This window comes from Chenopodium quinoa, unplaced genomic scaffold, assembly GCF_001683475.1.
Source record: "Chenopodium quinoa cultivar QQ74 unplaced genomic scaffold, ASM168347v1, whole genome shotgun sequence".
Lineage (NCBI taxonomy): Eukaryota > Viridiplantae > Streptophyta > Magnoliopsida > Caryophyllales > Amaranthaceae > Chenopodium > Chenopodium quinoa.
In genome coordinates this window covers 1525653-1542497 of record NW_018743920.1, presented here as the reverse complement: position 1 = coordinate 1542497, position 16845 = coordinate 1525653, and the positions used below count along the sequence as shown (strand labels likewise).

The 16845-nt window shown below is 33.2% G+C and overlaps 2 protein-coding genes and 1 long non-coding RNA gene across 3 annotated transcripts; 1 reads left to right on the top strand and 2 right to left on the bottom strand.

Annotated features, from left to right (window-relative positions):
* The first annotated feature begins 1190 nt into the window (after nucleotides 1-1190).
* On the top strand, nucleotides 1191-2985 carry LOC110687832. The gene is made up of 3 exons (XR_002504470.1): nucleotides 1191-1872; nucleotides 2669-2768; nucleotides 2885-2985. It is a non-coding gene; the product is annotated as an uncharacterized LOC110687832 (long non-coding RNA).
* LOC110687831 (cytochrome P450 71A4-like) lies at nucleotides 2311-5270 on the bottom strand. Its single transcript, XM_021864473.1, has 2 exons — nucleotides 3648-5270; nucleotides 2311-3276 (listed from the first exon to the last, which is right to left on the bottom strand). The coding sequence occupies exons 1-2, from the start codon at nucleotides 4587-4589 to the stop codon at nucleotides 2665-2667; spliced, it is 1554 nt and encodes a 517-aa protein (XP_021720165.1). The 5' UTR covers nucleotides 4590-5270; the 3' UTR covers nucleotides 2311-2664.
* A 1561-nt stretch (nucleotides 5271-6831) lies between these two features.
* Nucleotides 6832-11944, bottom strand: LOC110687682 (cytochrome c oxidase subunit 6b-1-like). The gene is made up of 4 exons (XM_021864308.1): nucleotides 11885-11944; nucleotides 9281-9515; nucleotides 9116-9219; nucleotides 6832-8337 (listed from the first exon to the last, which is right to left on the bottom strand). Exons 1-4 carry the CDS (start codon nucleotides 11942-11944, stop codon nucleotides 8284-8286), a joined length of 453 nt encoding a protein of 150 aa, XP_021720000.1. The 3' UTR covers nucleotides 6832-8283.
* Nucleotides 11945-16845: the final 4901 nt, after the last annotated feature.

Genomic DNA, 16845 nt, shown 5'->3' with positions numbered 1-16845 from the left:
AACCCAACAATGACTACATGAGTGATTGACTAATATGACTATACGAGCAATTGTCAATTTAGCATAGTTACATAACAGATTAAAGTGTACTGGACTATCCTACTCGGTAATATACTAATAGCATTTGAGTATTTGATCTATTAGACTCAAGTTAAAAGTTACTCTTTCTTATTAACTTGTTAGTCTAATTAAGTAATTAGTAATTACTAATTAGTGACTTAAGCCTTAGGGGTAAACCAGTAAAGGATATACAAAAATATAATGATCTTATGATTCTCATCCCTTTATACTAATAAATATTTAACTATGAGAATATGAGATGGTTAGATGTTATGTAACTGCATAATCGATTGAAAGAATCAATATTACCTTCTTATTCATTAATGTTTTCTTTCATTATACAAATCAAACTACTTTTTAATATCTTCATATATAACTTTATGCAAATATATAATGATAAAAGAGTCTTAATTATCAGTCTTGTTGACTAATTAAGTATCGAATACCAAATTGCAAATTTCGATGTCACAACAACTCATCAAATCATGATTATGACACTATTAATTAAATGATCAAATAAGAAGCAGATAATAATCTGATAGTAAAACAATAATACATTAATGCACTAAACTTTTATAATCTACTTCGTAATAAACTAGTAAGATCAGTATGGCTAAACTTGAAACATAACATATATGTATTTATAAAATTAATGAGAATTTTCATATAATATGATGCCTCAATATGAAGTGATGAAGTCTCGGCTTGATATAAAACTTGTTAACCAGCAAAAAGTTATAAAGTAGTATCAAATTTCAAACCAAAACCGTTTAATTGCCCGAATCCAAATGACTCGATAAAAAACCAATTTTTTGAAATCAAAAACAGACCTGAACCGTAATTTAGTAAACCTGAAATAAAACCGATCTGAATAATGTTAAATTGTAGAAGAACCGAACCCGTTAACGAACCGAACCAGTTATAAACCGAACTAAATAAAACTGAACCAAAAAAGAACCAAACTATTTCTAACCCAAAACCGTTTGAACCTGGATAAAAACCATTTACACCGAACCGTTAATAAACCGCAACCTTTCTGCACCGAACCGTTTACTACCCGGACAGTTTACAACCCGAACCGAATTTAAACCGGAGTAAAAACCGTTTACACCGAACCGTTAACAAACAAACCGCAACCCGTCTGCACCGAACCATTTACTACCCGGACCGTTTATAACTTGAACCGAATTTAAACCGTTCAAAAATAAACCAAAATCGAATCGAATCGATAATTATTTAAACCAAACTGAAACCGACCCATAAGACACTTGAACCGATTTCTAACCGACCCGATTTCAAACCGAACCGAAACCAAACTATGAAACCGTTTTGACAGTCTGTATTACTATGTAAATCTTGGTATTATTACATGTTCACAGTAAGAATGTTGTCGGCATTGACATCTTGACGACATCATCTTTGCGGTCACTGTTGTAATGTTGTGACATGTCATATTGTGTAGTTTTAATGACCAGGGAAAGTTGCTATTGCCACATGCATCGTATCCTCTCCTCTGTTTGATATGTGTCCTTGTACAATCTCTATATACGATTCGTTCTTAGCCTGAACCCTTATATCCTCCTGCTCTGTTTGCTCTTGGATAACAATAGTGAAGAGAAAGGGAGGGGAAAGAAAAAGAGGTAATGGAAAGGGAGGAGAGTGGAGGGAGAAGGTGACCTTTCATTTTCTTTCCAAATTTCTCCGAAAAAACTAAAGAACGTCTTTTTCAATTACACAGTCTGAAGAATACCAATTTTTCAACCTACATCACTATGCTGTCGGCCACCGTGATATTGGCAAACACCTATGCAGGTAATTCTTCCTTAACAAAAATTTAAAAATGAGATTGTTGTTGAGATTTTTTAAGAACAAAAAAAAACTGGAAAAAAATGTATGTGGATCTATGTTAATTGAATATAAATTGAATACTAATGCTCCTATATTCACATTAGATTTTTGGTGTATAAAGTCATCAACCCTCATGTTCATGTCCTTGGCTATTAATAATGTATGTGGATCCTCACAAATTTTGACTAGAACAACCAAATCTACAGTGCCTTAAATCCTCCCTCTCCTAATCTCCCTGTTAATATGTCACTTAAATTTGATTTTTCTACATGTAATTCATGAACCAATGAATTGAAGTGCATTAGAAGTCACTCAATCATTAATTGTTTTTGGAAGCGAGCTTACAATTTGTTTCTCACCTTATGCATATTCGTAGCTTGAAAAATATTGTGAGCTTATGTCGATCAAATATTCGTAGCATGAAACATATTAACATGTAAGCTTACAATTTGTAAATGAATTGAAGTGCATTAGAAGTCACTCAGTCATTCGAATGTGCATTTACTTTATATAAATTAAAGTAATAATAATAAATTTACAATGACATAATCAAGCTAGAGATACATTTATTTTTGATTCCTCAAGTTTTCTAAACATTGGAAATATGCATATAAGTACTATTATACATTCCTGTATTAGTATTACTAGGACTTTTGCAACCTGCAGGTGACTTAAAAACAGCTATATTTGTAGAATTGTAGTAGTATATTAGAGACTAATGATAAACTAATCCAACTGGTTTACTTTCTCTTCATACTAGAAAACATGTGGAGTAGCAACAGCAAGAAGAGGAGTCTTCCTATGTATAGTGAGACCAGTGCATTCAGACATGTCAAGTGTTTCGGCACTGACCCCAGCAGGTAACGCCCATTTGAACTTGTGCACAAGATTTGCTAGCACAATCTCGTTATTAGCTAACGCAAATGTCATTCCTGGGCACATCCTTCTGCCACCCCCGAATGGAATCAACTCAAAGTCCTGTCGTTTTAATTCTATCGAAGAGTTCAAAAACCTTTCAGGACGAAACTCCTCAGGCTCTTCCCATGTAGCAGGGTCTCTCTGTACTGCCCAAGCGTTAACAAAAACAAGAGTCCTGGCAGCAATGTCGTAACCATCTATCTTTACATCTTGGGTTGATTCCCGAGGAACCAGCAACGGAATTGGTGGATACACTCGTAGAGTCTCCTTGATCACTGCTTTCAAGTACTTCATTTTCTCCAAATCTTCGTCAGCTATGTAATCTTTGCTTCCACCAATTTCTCTTACCTCATTTTGCACTTGTTCCATGATTCTAGGTTTTCTTAAGAGCTCTGCCATCGCCCATTCCAGCACCGTGTATGTCGTATCTGTTCCTGCTGCAAAGGCGTCCTACATGAATTGTAGGCAATAGTTTAGAACATAAAGAATTATGGGTAATTCTCTGTTTCTCATTGTGTTCTCATGGGGTATGTGTCAACATTTGAGGCTCCCACTCATGACACATACGCGGTCCCCACCAGTGAAAAAATCACATTATTTTCCAAAATGTCATTATGAGAAACAAAAGTGTCCTGAGATAGTCTTCTTTTTTTGTAAAGTTGGTGATAGCTAAAATTTTAATTGATGATTGATTAGACCAAAAAAAAAAAACACTTTTGGTGATGCAAGTACAAGGAAATTAAAGAGGCAAACCATAAGAAAAGCTTACTTACAAATCAAAACGACGAAAAGTTGTTATACTAGAGGCGCACAACACTTACCATTACCAAAGCTTTGATGCTTTCTCTTTCAAGAGGAAAACCGGTAGAATTGTCCTTCTGCACATGAAGTAAAACGTCGATAAAATCCCTTACTCCATTCTCATCATCTTTATTATCTCCTGCTCGATTGAGTCGATCAGTGTGCTCTGTAACTATCTCTTCCAATAGCAAATCAAAAGTTTTTGCAACTCTCTCCGCTTTTGAATTCAAACCATTGAATCTATTCACCCAAGCCAACCAAGGTATAAAATCTCCAATATTAAAAGTCCCAAGCAACTCCACAAACTCCTTTAAGACCACCTTAAAATCAACACCGCCTTGCTGATGATTTTCGGTGTCATATTTTTTACCAAATGCAACCCTGCATACCACATCATTAGTCAACCCCATAAACATCGCGCTTAAATTTACTACTGATCCATTACTCTGCTGAATCTTCTCCATCAGCAAGGCGGTTTCTTCCTCTCGTATACCCTTAAAAGACCGAACTCTTCGATTACTCAAAAGTTGGAGCACAAATATACTCTTCATCTGCCTCCAATACTCTCCATAAGAGGAAGCAGCAACATCCCTGCTGTTGTACAACACTTTATCATTTATGCTAAACTTACCTCGATTGGATATCGAAGCATCATGTGTTTTCATGATCTCTTTCGCTACCCTTGCAGACGACACTACAAGCGTTGGCTTGCTCCCTAAGTAGATCAACATAAGCTCGCCATATCGCTCAGACCAAGATTTGAGAGTGCGGTGAGGGAGCTCACCTAGCTTAGGAAGATGTCCTAGGATTGGCAGTTTTGGTGGAGATGGAGGTGAGTTATGAATTTTCGAAGAGGTTGTAGATAGCCATTTGTATAGGAATAAACAGAACAGGATCAAAGAAGGGAAAGAAAACGAGAAGGGATGCATGTAAAATGACTCGTTTAGTACTTTCTCTAACATTTCTACGACAATACTATATTGACAGCGACGGTTGGCTACTTCGACGATACACCTCTACAACACTTTAGTCTCCTAGAGACGACGGGATATACACCACTAAACTCAAACTCAAGATACACAACTCTTCTTGATTTGATTGATTCACGTAGTATTGCAGTGCTATTTATAGGCTAATTTTCACTATTACATACATACAAACCGACTTATTAATGGTAAAATATGCATGGTACATAATTACATATGCCGTCTTTGTCAGCACACCCAAGCAAAGCTACCAATTTTCTTCATAGAATTTTCCATAAATGCTGTGCTTGAAAGTCTATGATTGTGGCCGTTCGGGACACCCGAATCATATAGTGTTGAACTCATGCTTGTTCGATCTCTGTGTTTCACGTACGATACAAAATTAAGTGTGAATACATCAAAACATGGTATGACTCGAGCTGAAGTGACCGCAAGTTCGGAACCAACAAGCGGACAAACCCCCTTAAAAACAATATTTTGACTCGAAAGAGTGTAGAACTCTGCTGATTTAGTCACATAATAAATGCCGACAATGAAACGGATAATTCGTATGATACTTCAAACAACATTATCTCTTCTTCAGCGCTATGTTAGTTGTTCGATTTTGACCTCAACAACCAAACTCCATCTGTTTGTCTAAATTATTGTCATCATTAAAGAAATCATTAAAGATGTGTGATGAAATGATGATGAATCCTCTTGCCGTCTATATTATTTCCGTTTGTGACTCTCTATACACCCAAAAGTCGAGGAGGATGTTGTGTAAGTGTCAGTATGACATCTGAGATTAATTTTAAATGTACTACGAGTAACTACTAGTATCAATTATAATTGATTAAAAATCTTTCTTAGGCTAAGTACAAGCTCGCTTTAGAGAACGAAAAGTCGGACGTGGTTGCAAAGGATGCTAGGTGTACCTTGGAGGCCGTGAATGAACTTTGTATTTTGCATTACCCACCTCCTATGCTGCTTTTGTTAAAGATCAAACTTCTGGGTCTGTAAACTCTAACTTTATTCGAGCTGGTGATGCCCCAGCTGAAACTTCTACTTATGTAATTAACAATTAATCTATGCATCCCTGTTTTTTTTTTTAAAAAAAACGACGAAAAACGACGAAAAACGAAAAGTCAACTACATACTACGTTACAAAGTTACAAGTGTAAAATAATTTCATCCTAAAATGATAGGTTGATATTGAATTAGTCCAATATTGATAATGTTAGGCCTTGTTGGTTGCACTTCAATAATGGGGGAAATACAAATTCATGAAAAATGTGCTTAAGGGTAATTGTTTGGTTAGCAAAAATGTAGAAAGTGGAAATTCCTAAGGAATTTGGAATTCTACAAAACATGGGAATTAATTTCTCACACCCTACCTTGGTCACTCAAACTTGTCACAAGTATTTTGGGTGAAATTACATTATTATCCTCAAAATTTTGGGAAAGTAGTTCAAGTTATAATTATACATGGGTATTACATAAGCTAACCAAACAAAACATAGGAAACTAATTCATGGGAAATACAATTTTAGTATTTTCTAGGCAATTATTAAATTGCCAGTGTTTTAATATTTTTTTAATGGAAAATACAAAAGAAGTTGAAAGAAGACTAAGGCCTCATTTGGTTGCATATGGAAATTAAATGTCTATAGAAAGTTACAATACATGAGAAATTTAATTGCCTAGAAAATACTAAAATTTCCTATATATCAATCAAACACAATTTTAGTATTTTCTTATACTAAAAGATTATAAAGTTCCTTCAAAAAAATAAAAAAAAAATAAAGATTATAAAGTCATTCACTTCATTAAAATTAGGCAAAATTAATGGAATCAACCCTTAAAGGTGGGACTCCCGTATTAGTGCCTATGTATAAGGAATTTCTCATAGTTAGGCAATATATAATTCGTTAATTCCTACCCCAAATCTTATGACGTCTGCGTATCGTCCTTCCTTCTTTTCTATCCCTTACCTTAAAAATAAAAAATAAAAAAATAAAAAATAAAAAGTATAAGATTACTCTTATAAGTAGTGTATTGTCAATTACACATTTAAAATATAGCAAGCCCCGATTTATAAACTAGATAAACAAATTATGTTTATTAATAGCATTTTTGTAAATAAGTTGCATTGAAAATTATGGTTTTTTTATTAAAAATATATTTTTTTATTGTTCGTGGGCCACTATGACAAGTTGGACAGACACTACAAGAAAATAGCTTATTTTCGATGGCAAATTTCCGATAGTCTACAAAAGCCGTTGAAAAAAAAAAAAATCAAGGGTTTAAAACCCTCGTAATTTTCCGATGGCTCAAAAACTTTCCAATGGAATAAGACATTGGTGATTTCTGATGGTTTATAAAAGCATTGGAAATAATAGGTTCCGATGGTATTTTTCCATCGGATATTATATTTTTGAAATTTAAAATTTGAAAAAAAAAAATCCGATAGTTATTTAGCCATTGGAAACTTTCGATGACTTAAATCAGAAGGAAAATCTATCGAAAATTATATTTCAGATGGCTTTATTCTATAGGAAAAGCCATCGGAAACCTGTTTAATTAAAGATGGCTTTATTCCATGGGAAAAGCCATCGGAAACCTGTTTAATTAAAAAAAAAAAAAAAAAAAAAAGGGTTTTATTTCTATTTTTTGTCGAACAAAATAAGTAGGAGAAGGAGAGAGTAGGTCCTACCCGTCGCCACTCACCCTTCACAGGCCACCCTCCATTCCCCTCAGTCGTCCTTCGTGCGTCGGCCACCGACCACCAGTTAATGGTTTTTCCTTTTTTTTCGTTTTTGATCCTACATTGCTAACCCTAACCCTCAATTGCTCAGCCGCCTAGATCCACCGCCTCAGACCACCCACCCGTCGACCACCCAACGACTTAGACCACCCACTGACTAGCAGGTATGCCTTCGACCTATTTTTTTTATTTAGTTTCAATTAATTAACCATAAACCCTAAGTTTTTTAATTTTAATTTTTTTATTCGATCATTTGTAGGAATTGTAGATTTAGTTTGTTTGCTCCTCAAAAAAGAGTTCAAATTCAAAGGTTAGTGGCTATTTTTTCCAATGCTCTTATTTTTTATATATGTGTTAGTTATTAGTAGCAAAAATGGTACAAAATGATCTTATTTTTGGTGTGTTTTGGGGATGAAACTATAGTATTTCATAGAAGTTCATTAATAAATATTAAAGTAAAAACAGTGTCATACAAAATTAGTATGATCCATACCACACAATTAATAAATAAAAATTCCATGTCAAAGTTCTAAAGTAAACCTTAATGCTAAAAGTATTTATTTATTCTTAAACAAACTAAACAATGATTTGAATTTAAATCTATTGGCTTGACCATCAAAGCTCTCCACGCACAATCAGCTAGGTATTCGGAGTTTGTGTGTTGGAAACATTGTCCGAAAACGAAACATTGAATTGTTTTATCAATGTATCTTTCAACATCTTCATTTCAGCTTCAACCAAACCCATGCGACTCTTTAAGTTCAGTGTTTTCTTCTTGAATAGTCTCCACATGATTTGTAAGATCTTCATTTGTAAGGCCTTCTATATGAAATTTGTTTTAGGCAGTGGGTTTCCCTCGACAAACAGTTGAATTAGACAAAATCAACATAACCACATGAATCCATCTGTTCAGGAAGACTCATCCTACAAAGGTCTAGGAAAGATGTCGTTCTCCCTTGGCTCATTCCACCTGTCAATCTGCATTCCACAAACATTGCAAATTTGCAACCATATTAACCAACATGGAGAGCTGAGATAAAAAAAATAAAATGATTCATCTCAATGTCAAGGCAATGTAAGAAGGAAATTCTCACAAGAAATTTGCAATAATAGCAGACAACTTGAGAAGTAATATGTGAAGGTGAGTTTATCTCAGTTTGATTTCTACATATACCAAAATTCCGACAAGAAGCGACAAGCCAACAACATACTACAAAATACAGACAGTTATTCCACAGTGTTCTCAGTGATTACCCTCAAGTTCTAAGTTACCAAACCTCAGCCTCCAAGATTCCTTAAAAATTTGTTTGATTGAAAACATTAAGTGGGATAGCACGAATCACATCTCCATCTTAGGTTTAGAATTTTACACAGAATTTCAGGAAAAAGGGTATCAAACTAAGATATTTTCTACAAATTTATGATTTGCACTCAACAGAAGCTTACAATGTAAACTTCATATTTTGGCAAATTCTTCTCTAGTCGACTCATAGACTAAAGTATTCACTTCAATTCCAAGTTCTGACTTTGAAAGCATTGAAATGTATGTTCTTTGCCCCTCTTTGCTCTTCCCTTCCTTTCCACTCAGCATAGGGATGTAGGGAACTAAACAGGCTACAAACAATTATCTATCCTAGATAGAAATTTTTGAATCTAAATCACTGTTTGTGCTGTATGAAGATATTTACTCGTCAAAAAAGAAGGAAAGTCATAAGAAATTAAATTTTAAGTAATTAACAAGAAACCATGTAGTTACCCATTCACCAGGGCAGAGAGACCTATAAAACTTAGCAAATTTATCACACTCTAGGGCATCTTCACCCTTGGCAGCGGTGCACCTAAAAGAGGACAGAATATTTGCTAATCACAGGGAGCAATTTTTTTAAAAAGAGATAACAATTCATTAAGTTAGATGTCTTACCGATGATAATGTATCGGGTAAGGCAATGCCTTGTTTGGTTTGTGGTTGGGAAATGAAAATCTGCTGGTGCAATCTCAAGCTGTAGCATATTAAAGATAGATAAGAAAGACGAAAGAAGTTCACAAGGAGGTGCTTCTTCAGTTTTCTCGGGAGCAGCTTCTGCTGCAGTCTCAACCTCTGCTACTTCAATAGGTTTGGATTCAACAGGCTTCTCATCTTTTGGCAAAGAATATTGCTGAGTTCAACAGCATTAGACAGGGCATTTTAGATTCAAACTAATATGTGATCAGTGCTTTTCAAAAAAAAATAATGTACAAGCATGCAAATTCAATGACCAATACACCACACACACTCAGAAGTATAAGCATTGTAAAAACATTTAACGTCAGTTATCTCGTAGAGATACATCATGACCAAACATTGTAAAAACAAGAGTTCAACTTGTAACACATAAAAGATTTATAAGGAGAATTTGGGCTGGCAGAGGCAGGTAAATTGAATAATCCATGGATTTTGGAATTTATGAACAAAAAATTTCCTTTCAATTTTGTAAGTAAAAATAGGCAAACTTTGCAATCATTCTAACGGTGATAGTCATGCGGCTGTTGAAACACAGCCTTACAGTGCAAAGGTCAACGGTCAGCAGCAAGACTTGGCAATCATGCCACAAGCAAGGATAGCAAGCACATGTGTTTCACTATTGATCAAAGCAGTCTATGGAGTCCAACAGGTCGATGCTTAAGCTCAATTCAACTATAAATTTATAGATTTCAAGAAATCCGTATAGATTCTGTTACAAGACTTATAACAGAATAACAGTCTGTAACTACGTTTATTTGTACAAGCAATAATATACGAATTATAAATAGAGCTGTAAAGCTTGTAATAAACAAAATGATAAATAACTGTGAAATTATTCATTACAAACTTACTCTCTCCCTAATTTTTAGTATTAGTTTTCGTTAAAATACATAAGAGCTGCAAGGTTGCAACTTTCATCACATTCAAATCTCAAACTCAAACCTGTAGCTAAAAACCACACCGGTCTTTCTAACATGCACTACCTATCAAATTTCCTACAAGTGCAACATTTCCTTAATAATATGAACTAAATAGGAGGTTATATGGCCGTATCAATGTATCATACATATTTCTTTCTTTTGGACAGCTCTCTCATTGCACGACTGGGCGATTTTTAGGGCTCAACACTATATAAGACTATATCATCCAATCATACTTAAAAATACTAATATATAGCCCTACCAACAGCGTGAAATCGAGGGCTATAAAAGGCACTCAAGGGTCAAATTAGATTCAAAACCATGTAATTCAAATTCAATTGAATTGCATTATTTCTTGGTTCAGGGAGGGTGTAAATGGATGTCGATTCCAAGTCTTCATGATCTTCGCCATCAGCCTCATCATTATAGCTTAGTAAATTATAGGTCTAGTAAATGAAACCTTAGTTTACATACTTGATTATTTTTGTCAGCACTCATTTTTTTATTTTACAATCTTTGTAATAAAGATAAAACTTTCGTCCATACAAATAGAACTAATATTCAATCACTTAACTTTATCTCAAAAATATGTTTATGTACCTACTTTGAGTTTGAGACATCAATATTGATTTCCTATAAATTACAAAAAGACCTGCAACTTTGCAATTACTCTGAAGCTAATAATCAAACTTAAGATATAAAACAATGTCATTAAAAGAGAGATTAGAGTCAAGAGTAGTTAAGTGAGTGTTTAATTTGATAAACTTAGTATCATTAGACTGAATCAGTGGAATGTGACTGTCTTTTGGGAATTCAACAGTCCTTATAATCATATTTTAATAACCAATTTTAAATTGAGAGAGTTATACAAGTTTAAATATCCTCCGATTCTACAGTTCTCAAGCTATACCCATGTCCTTTTTCAATAACTTATCATACAAAATTCAATAAAGCAACCAAATTAACAAAACTGTCCTTTTACAATACATATCAGAGATTCGAATTAACAAATCTTGTGAATTTTTTTTAACTAATACTATAAATATACAACCAAAACATCCAGAAATTCATTATTCAATTAAATTTGGCAACTTTGCACAATATTATAGAAAATATGAGAAAATAAACCCATAAACATACATCGAAAAATCAGGAAGTTGGAAAGTGAACATGCAAACAATTAAAAAGTTCAGAAAAATAAAATAAAAGTAGTTTATAACATAATTTATCAAACCAAATAAGCAAATAGCATAATTCAATTGAGAATCAAATGAACAAATTATACTATGAAAAGGGGGAAATGAATCTGATTATCAACAAAACATAAGAACAAACTTAAATCAAATCAGTTATTCAGATTTATCATAGCCATAATTGATTCAAACCCAATTTATACACATCATCTATAGAAAAATCTCATATTACTTGTACAGTAAGGCTTTAAGTAAAATTAACGTATATTTTTGTCTTATATTCAATCTATCCCATCAGATTCCCAGCTGAAAGTTTTTGCCTTGAATAATTGGGAGTTGAGGACCCTTGAAGTGTATGTCATCTTTGCAAGTCTGCTAGAAACTACTTATTGAAAATTTGAAGTACATACCGCCTCATACTCATTTATTCCTATATTGCCATTATCTCTAGCATAAAACTCCCCAACCATTTCATCAACGAGTTAGCACATTCTACTCATTAGCCATGTAGTTGAACTGTCAACGTGTTGTTTTTGACATTACTCACCTGCACTTTCTTGCCATTGGGATTAAATTCCCTCAAACAAAAAATTTAAGATTAAGAATTCATGCATATTTTCTTACTCAAACTTATATCTAAACCCAATCAAACCTCCTCTTCACGCACTCAACTATAAACACACAAAAAGTGGCAATACCCTCATCAAACAAAATCAAATTATTATAGCAAAAGTATCAAAAATCAATTAGTAGTCAATTTAGTTTAACATAGACCATAATCTTTATACTGTAGAAAAATCAATTGCCAAAAAAATTAAATAAATACTATATCTTCTATATGGATTTTCAACTTTCAAAAATACAATATTTTTTAAAAAAATAATTAACCAGAAAGCAAAAATTCAATATTCCCAAATATTCAAATGAAGAAAACCTATGTTTAAACAGTCATTAACCCAGCTATCAAACTGAAACCCATACGATATACTAAAAATGGAAGAAAAATAATATCTAAAAAATTCCTATAAGATACCCAGAAAAAGAAGAAGGAGATAAAGTACACTAAATACCAAATACAATAGGCATAACAAAATAACTAAACATTAAAGCAAACAAAGAATGGATTTTTAAAAGAGATTAATTTAGTTTTGGGACAGAAGAGCGATCTACAAAGTTCTTCAACCTAACAAAATTAAAATGACACATAACAATGTTATTACCCACAAATTAGATCCACATTTCTACAATAATCAATCACTCGCTTTTTACTTCAAAATTCATATGTTTGATTTAAAGTATGTACTGTATCATAAACTGAATGATATAGGACGAGTATCATTATTGCATCCTCTGACATTATGAAAAACAGATAAATCGAATTCCAAAACAAAACATTGTAAATTGTAGAGCGATACTATTCATCATTAACTCAATTCAAAATGACAAATCGAAGTTAAAATGGAAAATGTCCGATAAACACCTACCAAACTGTAAATTAGGTTAGCCCATCAACCCCAATATAAGAGTTTAAAGAACACATGAAGGAATTGATGAAATTTCAGTCAAAATTTAGACATTAAAATTAAAATTACTATAAATATGAAAAATCAAAGGGGGAAAAAATTACAACTAACCTTGAATAAATTAAAGAGATTATCCGAAGGAGAGCGAAAGAGGATTGCTCAGATAACAGTGTCTGAATGAAGCATTGTTTGGAAGGAAAAAAAAATGTTTAAAAAAAAAAAAAAAACCCTTGGAAAATAAAAAGACGACGTGGCATTCTATATTTTCTTTTAAGTTTCCTGTTTTAAAATAATAGTATTGATTTGCTTTGAGCGTCGTTTTGAGCTTTGATTTTGAGTGAATTTGCTTGATCGTTGATTTTCGCTTGATTAGAAATCCAAATAAAAAGATGGCAAGAAATTAAAGGGTTTTGCGTGAAATATTTTGGAAGTAAAGATAGAAAAAGGTTTGATTTAGCGATTTTTTGAAATTTTAGTGCCCGCCACTTTTTAACGACAGATCATTTTTTTTTAATTTTTTTTTTTCTTTTTCCAAATTATTAACAACGGACATATCATATTATCTATATCAAGTACGGCAATCACTCTATCATTCACGAGAAACATTTTTGGTCATTGTTATAAAGTGAATAAACAGTGCTTACAACGACGAGATTTTGAGTTCGTCGTTATTGAATTGTCGTTAATTATATAAATTCTAGTATTGATAACTAATCTAGCATGATTAGAATTTCACTTTGTATATAACTAATCTACTCTAATCTAATCTATGAACCTTTTATATATATATATTTACGTATTTTTATATTAAATTATTATTTCATATAACCAGATTTGCCAAAAACAGGTCACTATGTGCAGGTTAAAAGGAAACAAAAGGAAATATACATTGAAATCCAAGTGTTAATCTGTCGAAATTAATGGAATTTTCCTATGGCTTTTGGCCAAAGGAAATTTTCGATGGCTTTAAGCCGTAGGAAATATCAGACAATTCCGATGGTTTTCATGACCATTGGAAATTTCCTATGGCTCAAAAGCCATCGAAAATATTTATTTTCCGACGGTTTAAGCCATAGGAAATTTCCTATTGCTTTAAGCCATCGAAAATTACCAAACTCTGTTGGCTTAAAATCCATTGGAAAGTTCATTTTCGACGGTTTTCCCATCGGAAAAGTTGGATTTTTCGACAAAGGTATTTTTCAACTGAAATTTTCCGATGGATTTGGGTAGGTTTCCGATGGATAAAAGCCATTGGAAAAAAGCTATTTTCCTGTAGTGAGATTTTAAAAATTAACACCGTAAACTCTCCGTTTGCTACTATTCATCATCTTCTTCTTCCCACCTTCTTCTTCTTCATGTTCATCTTCTTCCTCTTGTTCATATTTTTTCTTCCCACCCACCTTATCCTCTCCCTCCAATCTCTGCCCACTTTCACCTTCTCTTTCAAGTCCGTTCGACTCCATTTCCGCCGGTTTCGCCGGCGAAATTAAACGAAAACCCTAATAACAAAAGGAGAAATTAATGGCATGGTAAACCCTAAAGGGTAGTTAAGTTTTCTTTCCTCCATTAAATTCGACTTCAGATGGCTTCGCCGCCGGAATTAAACGAAAACCCAAATAACAAAGTGAGAATAACGGGCATGATTAGCCCCATAGGGTAGATAAACTTTTCTCCCTCCATTGATTTCGACTTGTTCGACGTCATATAGTGAAAAGGTGTACTCTCCACCCTTAAAATTGAAGGTTAAAATAGGAGAGTGAAAACAACAAAAGGTTGAAGGAGTAGAGAGAAAATCAGAAAATGCCAAAAGGTTGAAAGAGGAGAGAGAAAATAACAGTTAACCAAAGTTAAACGTAATTTACATATACACCCCTTGATAAAGGTTATATACTTGTATTTTCTCTTTAAAATGTGCATTTACATGTTTACCTTTATCAATATGTACAAGTGTTTTTTTTTATCTTGTCCTCAACCTTCATTAATATTAATTGCTTTTTTTTTAATTATTAAGAATAGTTTGTGGACGTTTTTTTTTTAATTTTTTTTTGACAAGAAGTTTGCGGACATTTATATCCCTAAAATATTTGTTTACATATTTTCCATTAATGTAACCAACGAATGAAAAAGTTCCTCGACGGCGCGCACATCGCACGCGTTAGCCACCCTATTCAAATAAAATATAAGAAAAAAATACTCCCGCCGTATCCAAATAAATACTATTGGGTGCGGCAGTCCACACCCAATATTTCGTGCGGCGACATCGATGATACAACAGCTAAAGCATCAACCAATAACTCTGACTCAGATGACGATGACGACGACAATGATGAAGCTCAAAACCTAGAGTTAGAATTAGAACTCTCTCGTAATCCCAAAGAGCCAATTTCGACATTATCATAAACTAACCCAAAATTGTTCCGACAACCAATTTCGGCGGCGGAGGTAGGGTGGCCATGGAGACGATGAGGAGAGCGAAGATGTGAGAAGATGACTTCCATGAGAGAAGCTTCCACAGTTGAAGAGTAGAAGGTTTGTGAAGAAAGAGAGATGGAAGTATTTGCAACAATGGAGGATATAGCGAGTAGCGAGTAGCGATTTCGTCAATTTATGTTGAATATGCGTTACTTTTTTTTATATTCTTGTATAATATAATTAATAAAACGTATCAGCCAACATTAGCAACATATCAGACATTGATAAAAACGTATCAGCCAACAAAAGAAACATATCAGTCAACAAATAAAACAAATCTGCCAACCAAAAGGATGAAATCGGCAAACAAAAGCAACATAGAAGCCAACAAAATAAACGTATTAGCCAAGAAAATAAAACATATAAGCCAACAAAATGAAGATATCAGCCAACTAAAGAAACATATCAGCTAACTAATGTCTGATAGCAGCTAACAAAAGGAACATATCATAGATTAAAAAAACACATATCAGCCAACAAAAGGAACATATCATCCAATACAAGAAACATATCAGCCAACAAAGGAAATATATCAGCCAACACAATCAGCCAACAAAGGAAATATATCAGCCAACACAAAAAACATATTAGCCAACAAATGAAACATATCAGTCAAGCCTGCCCCACGTAATTATGCGTATGGCAGCTCGCACACAATACCTTCTCATAAATGTATTAGTTTGATTTATGTATTGTTCACATACCAACCGTAACTTTGACTTGATTTGTACTATTATATAAAGTACAAGCATAATGTTATTAAATAAAGCTTTACTAGATTAGTCACAATTTATATTTCAACAATATCAACTTTATATTAAGTTTACTAATATATAATAATTATATTAATATGTCGATCAAACATAAGCACTCTTTCAAGTACAAAGGGAGAACCACGTTAATAAAAAAAATAGGTTCAATGTCTATTTAACTTGATTTAAAATATTGGAAGGAATTGTACTTAAAAGTTGAAATTAATTGGATGATCTTTATCTAAGCTATTTAACTTATTAGACATTATTATGACTTATTTTATTTATAAATTAAACTTAGATAGCCTTATGAAAGTGAGGAATAGCTCGGTTAGTTAAAAATTTTCTTTCAATTCAAGGGGATCCTGGTACCCTTAACCGAATTGGCCCTTGCTTAGAATTATTGACCCTTATTTGAACTTATAAATTATTGTTACATCATATGTCATTGTGGCTCTATCTACATCAAGTTTAAATTTATCTCTTACACGTGTAATGCTTCGTTAATTACAAAAAAAAAAGGTTACTTAACACCTTTGAAGAAGTTAAATATGGACAGAATCATTTATCATGATCTCATCGAATAGACTCGTCCAATCTCACCGAATTCACCTAATTACCTGA

What these genes read in the sequence shown, in the direction of transcription:
- LOC110687682 (XM_021864308.1), bottom strand. Translation starts at nt 11,944, where the DNA reads ATGGTTGGGGAGTTTTATGCTAGAGATAATGGCAATATAGGAATAAAT. An exon ending in GAATAAATGAGTATGAGGCG is followed by an intron (nt 9,516 to 11,884) that starts GTATGTACTTCA and finishes TGTTGAACTCAG; the next exon opens with CAATATTCTTTGCCAAAAGA. An exon ending in TACCCGATACATTATCATCG is followed by an intron (nt 9,220 to 9,280) that starts GTAAGACATCTA and finishes CCCTGTGATTAG; the next exon opens with CAAATATTCTGTCCTCTTTT.
- LOC110687831 (XM_021864473.1), bottom strand. Translation starts at nt 4,589, where the DNA reads ATGTTAGAGAAAGTACTAAACGAGTCATTTTACATGCATCCCTTCTCG. An exon ending in GCATCAAAGCTTTGGTAATG is followed by an intron (nt 3,277 to 3,647) that starts GTAAGTGTTGTG and finishes CAATTCATGTAG; the next exon opens with GACGCCTTTGCAGCAGGAAC.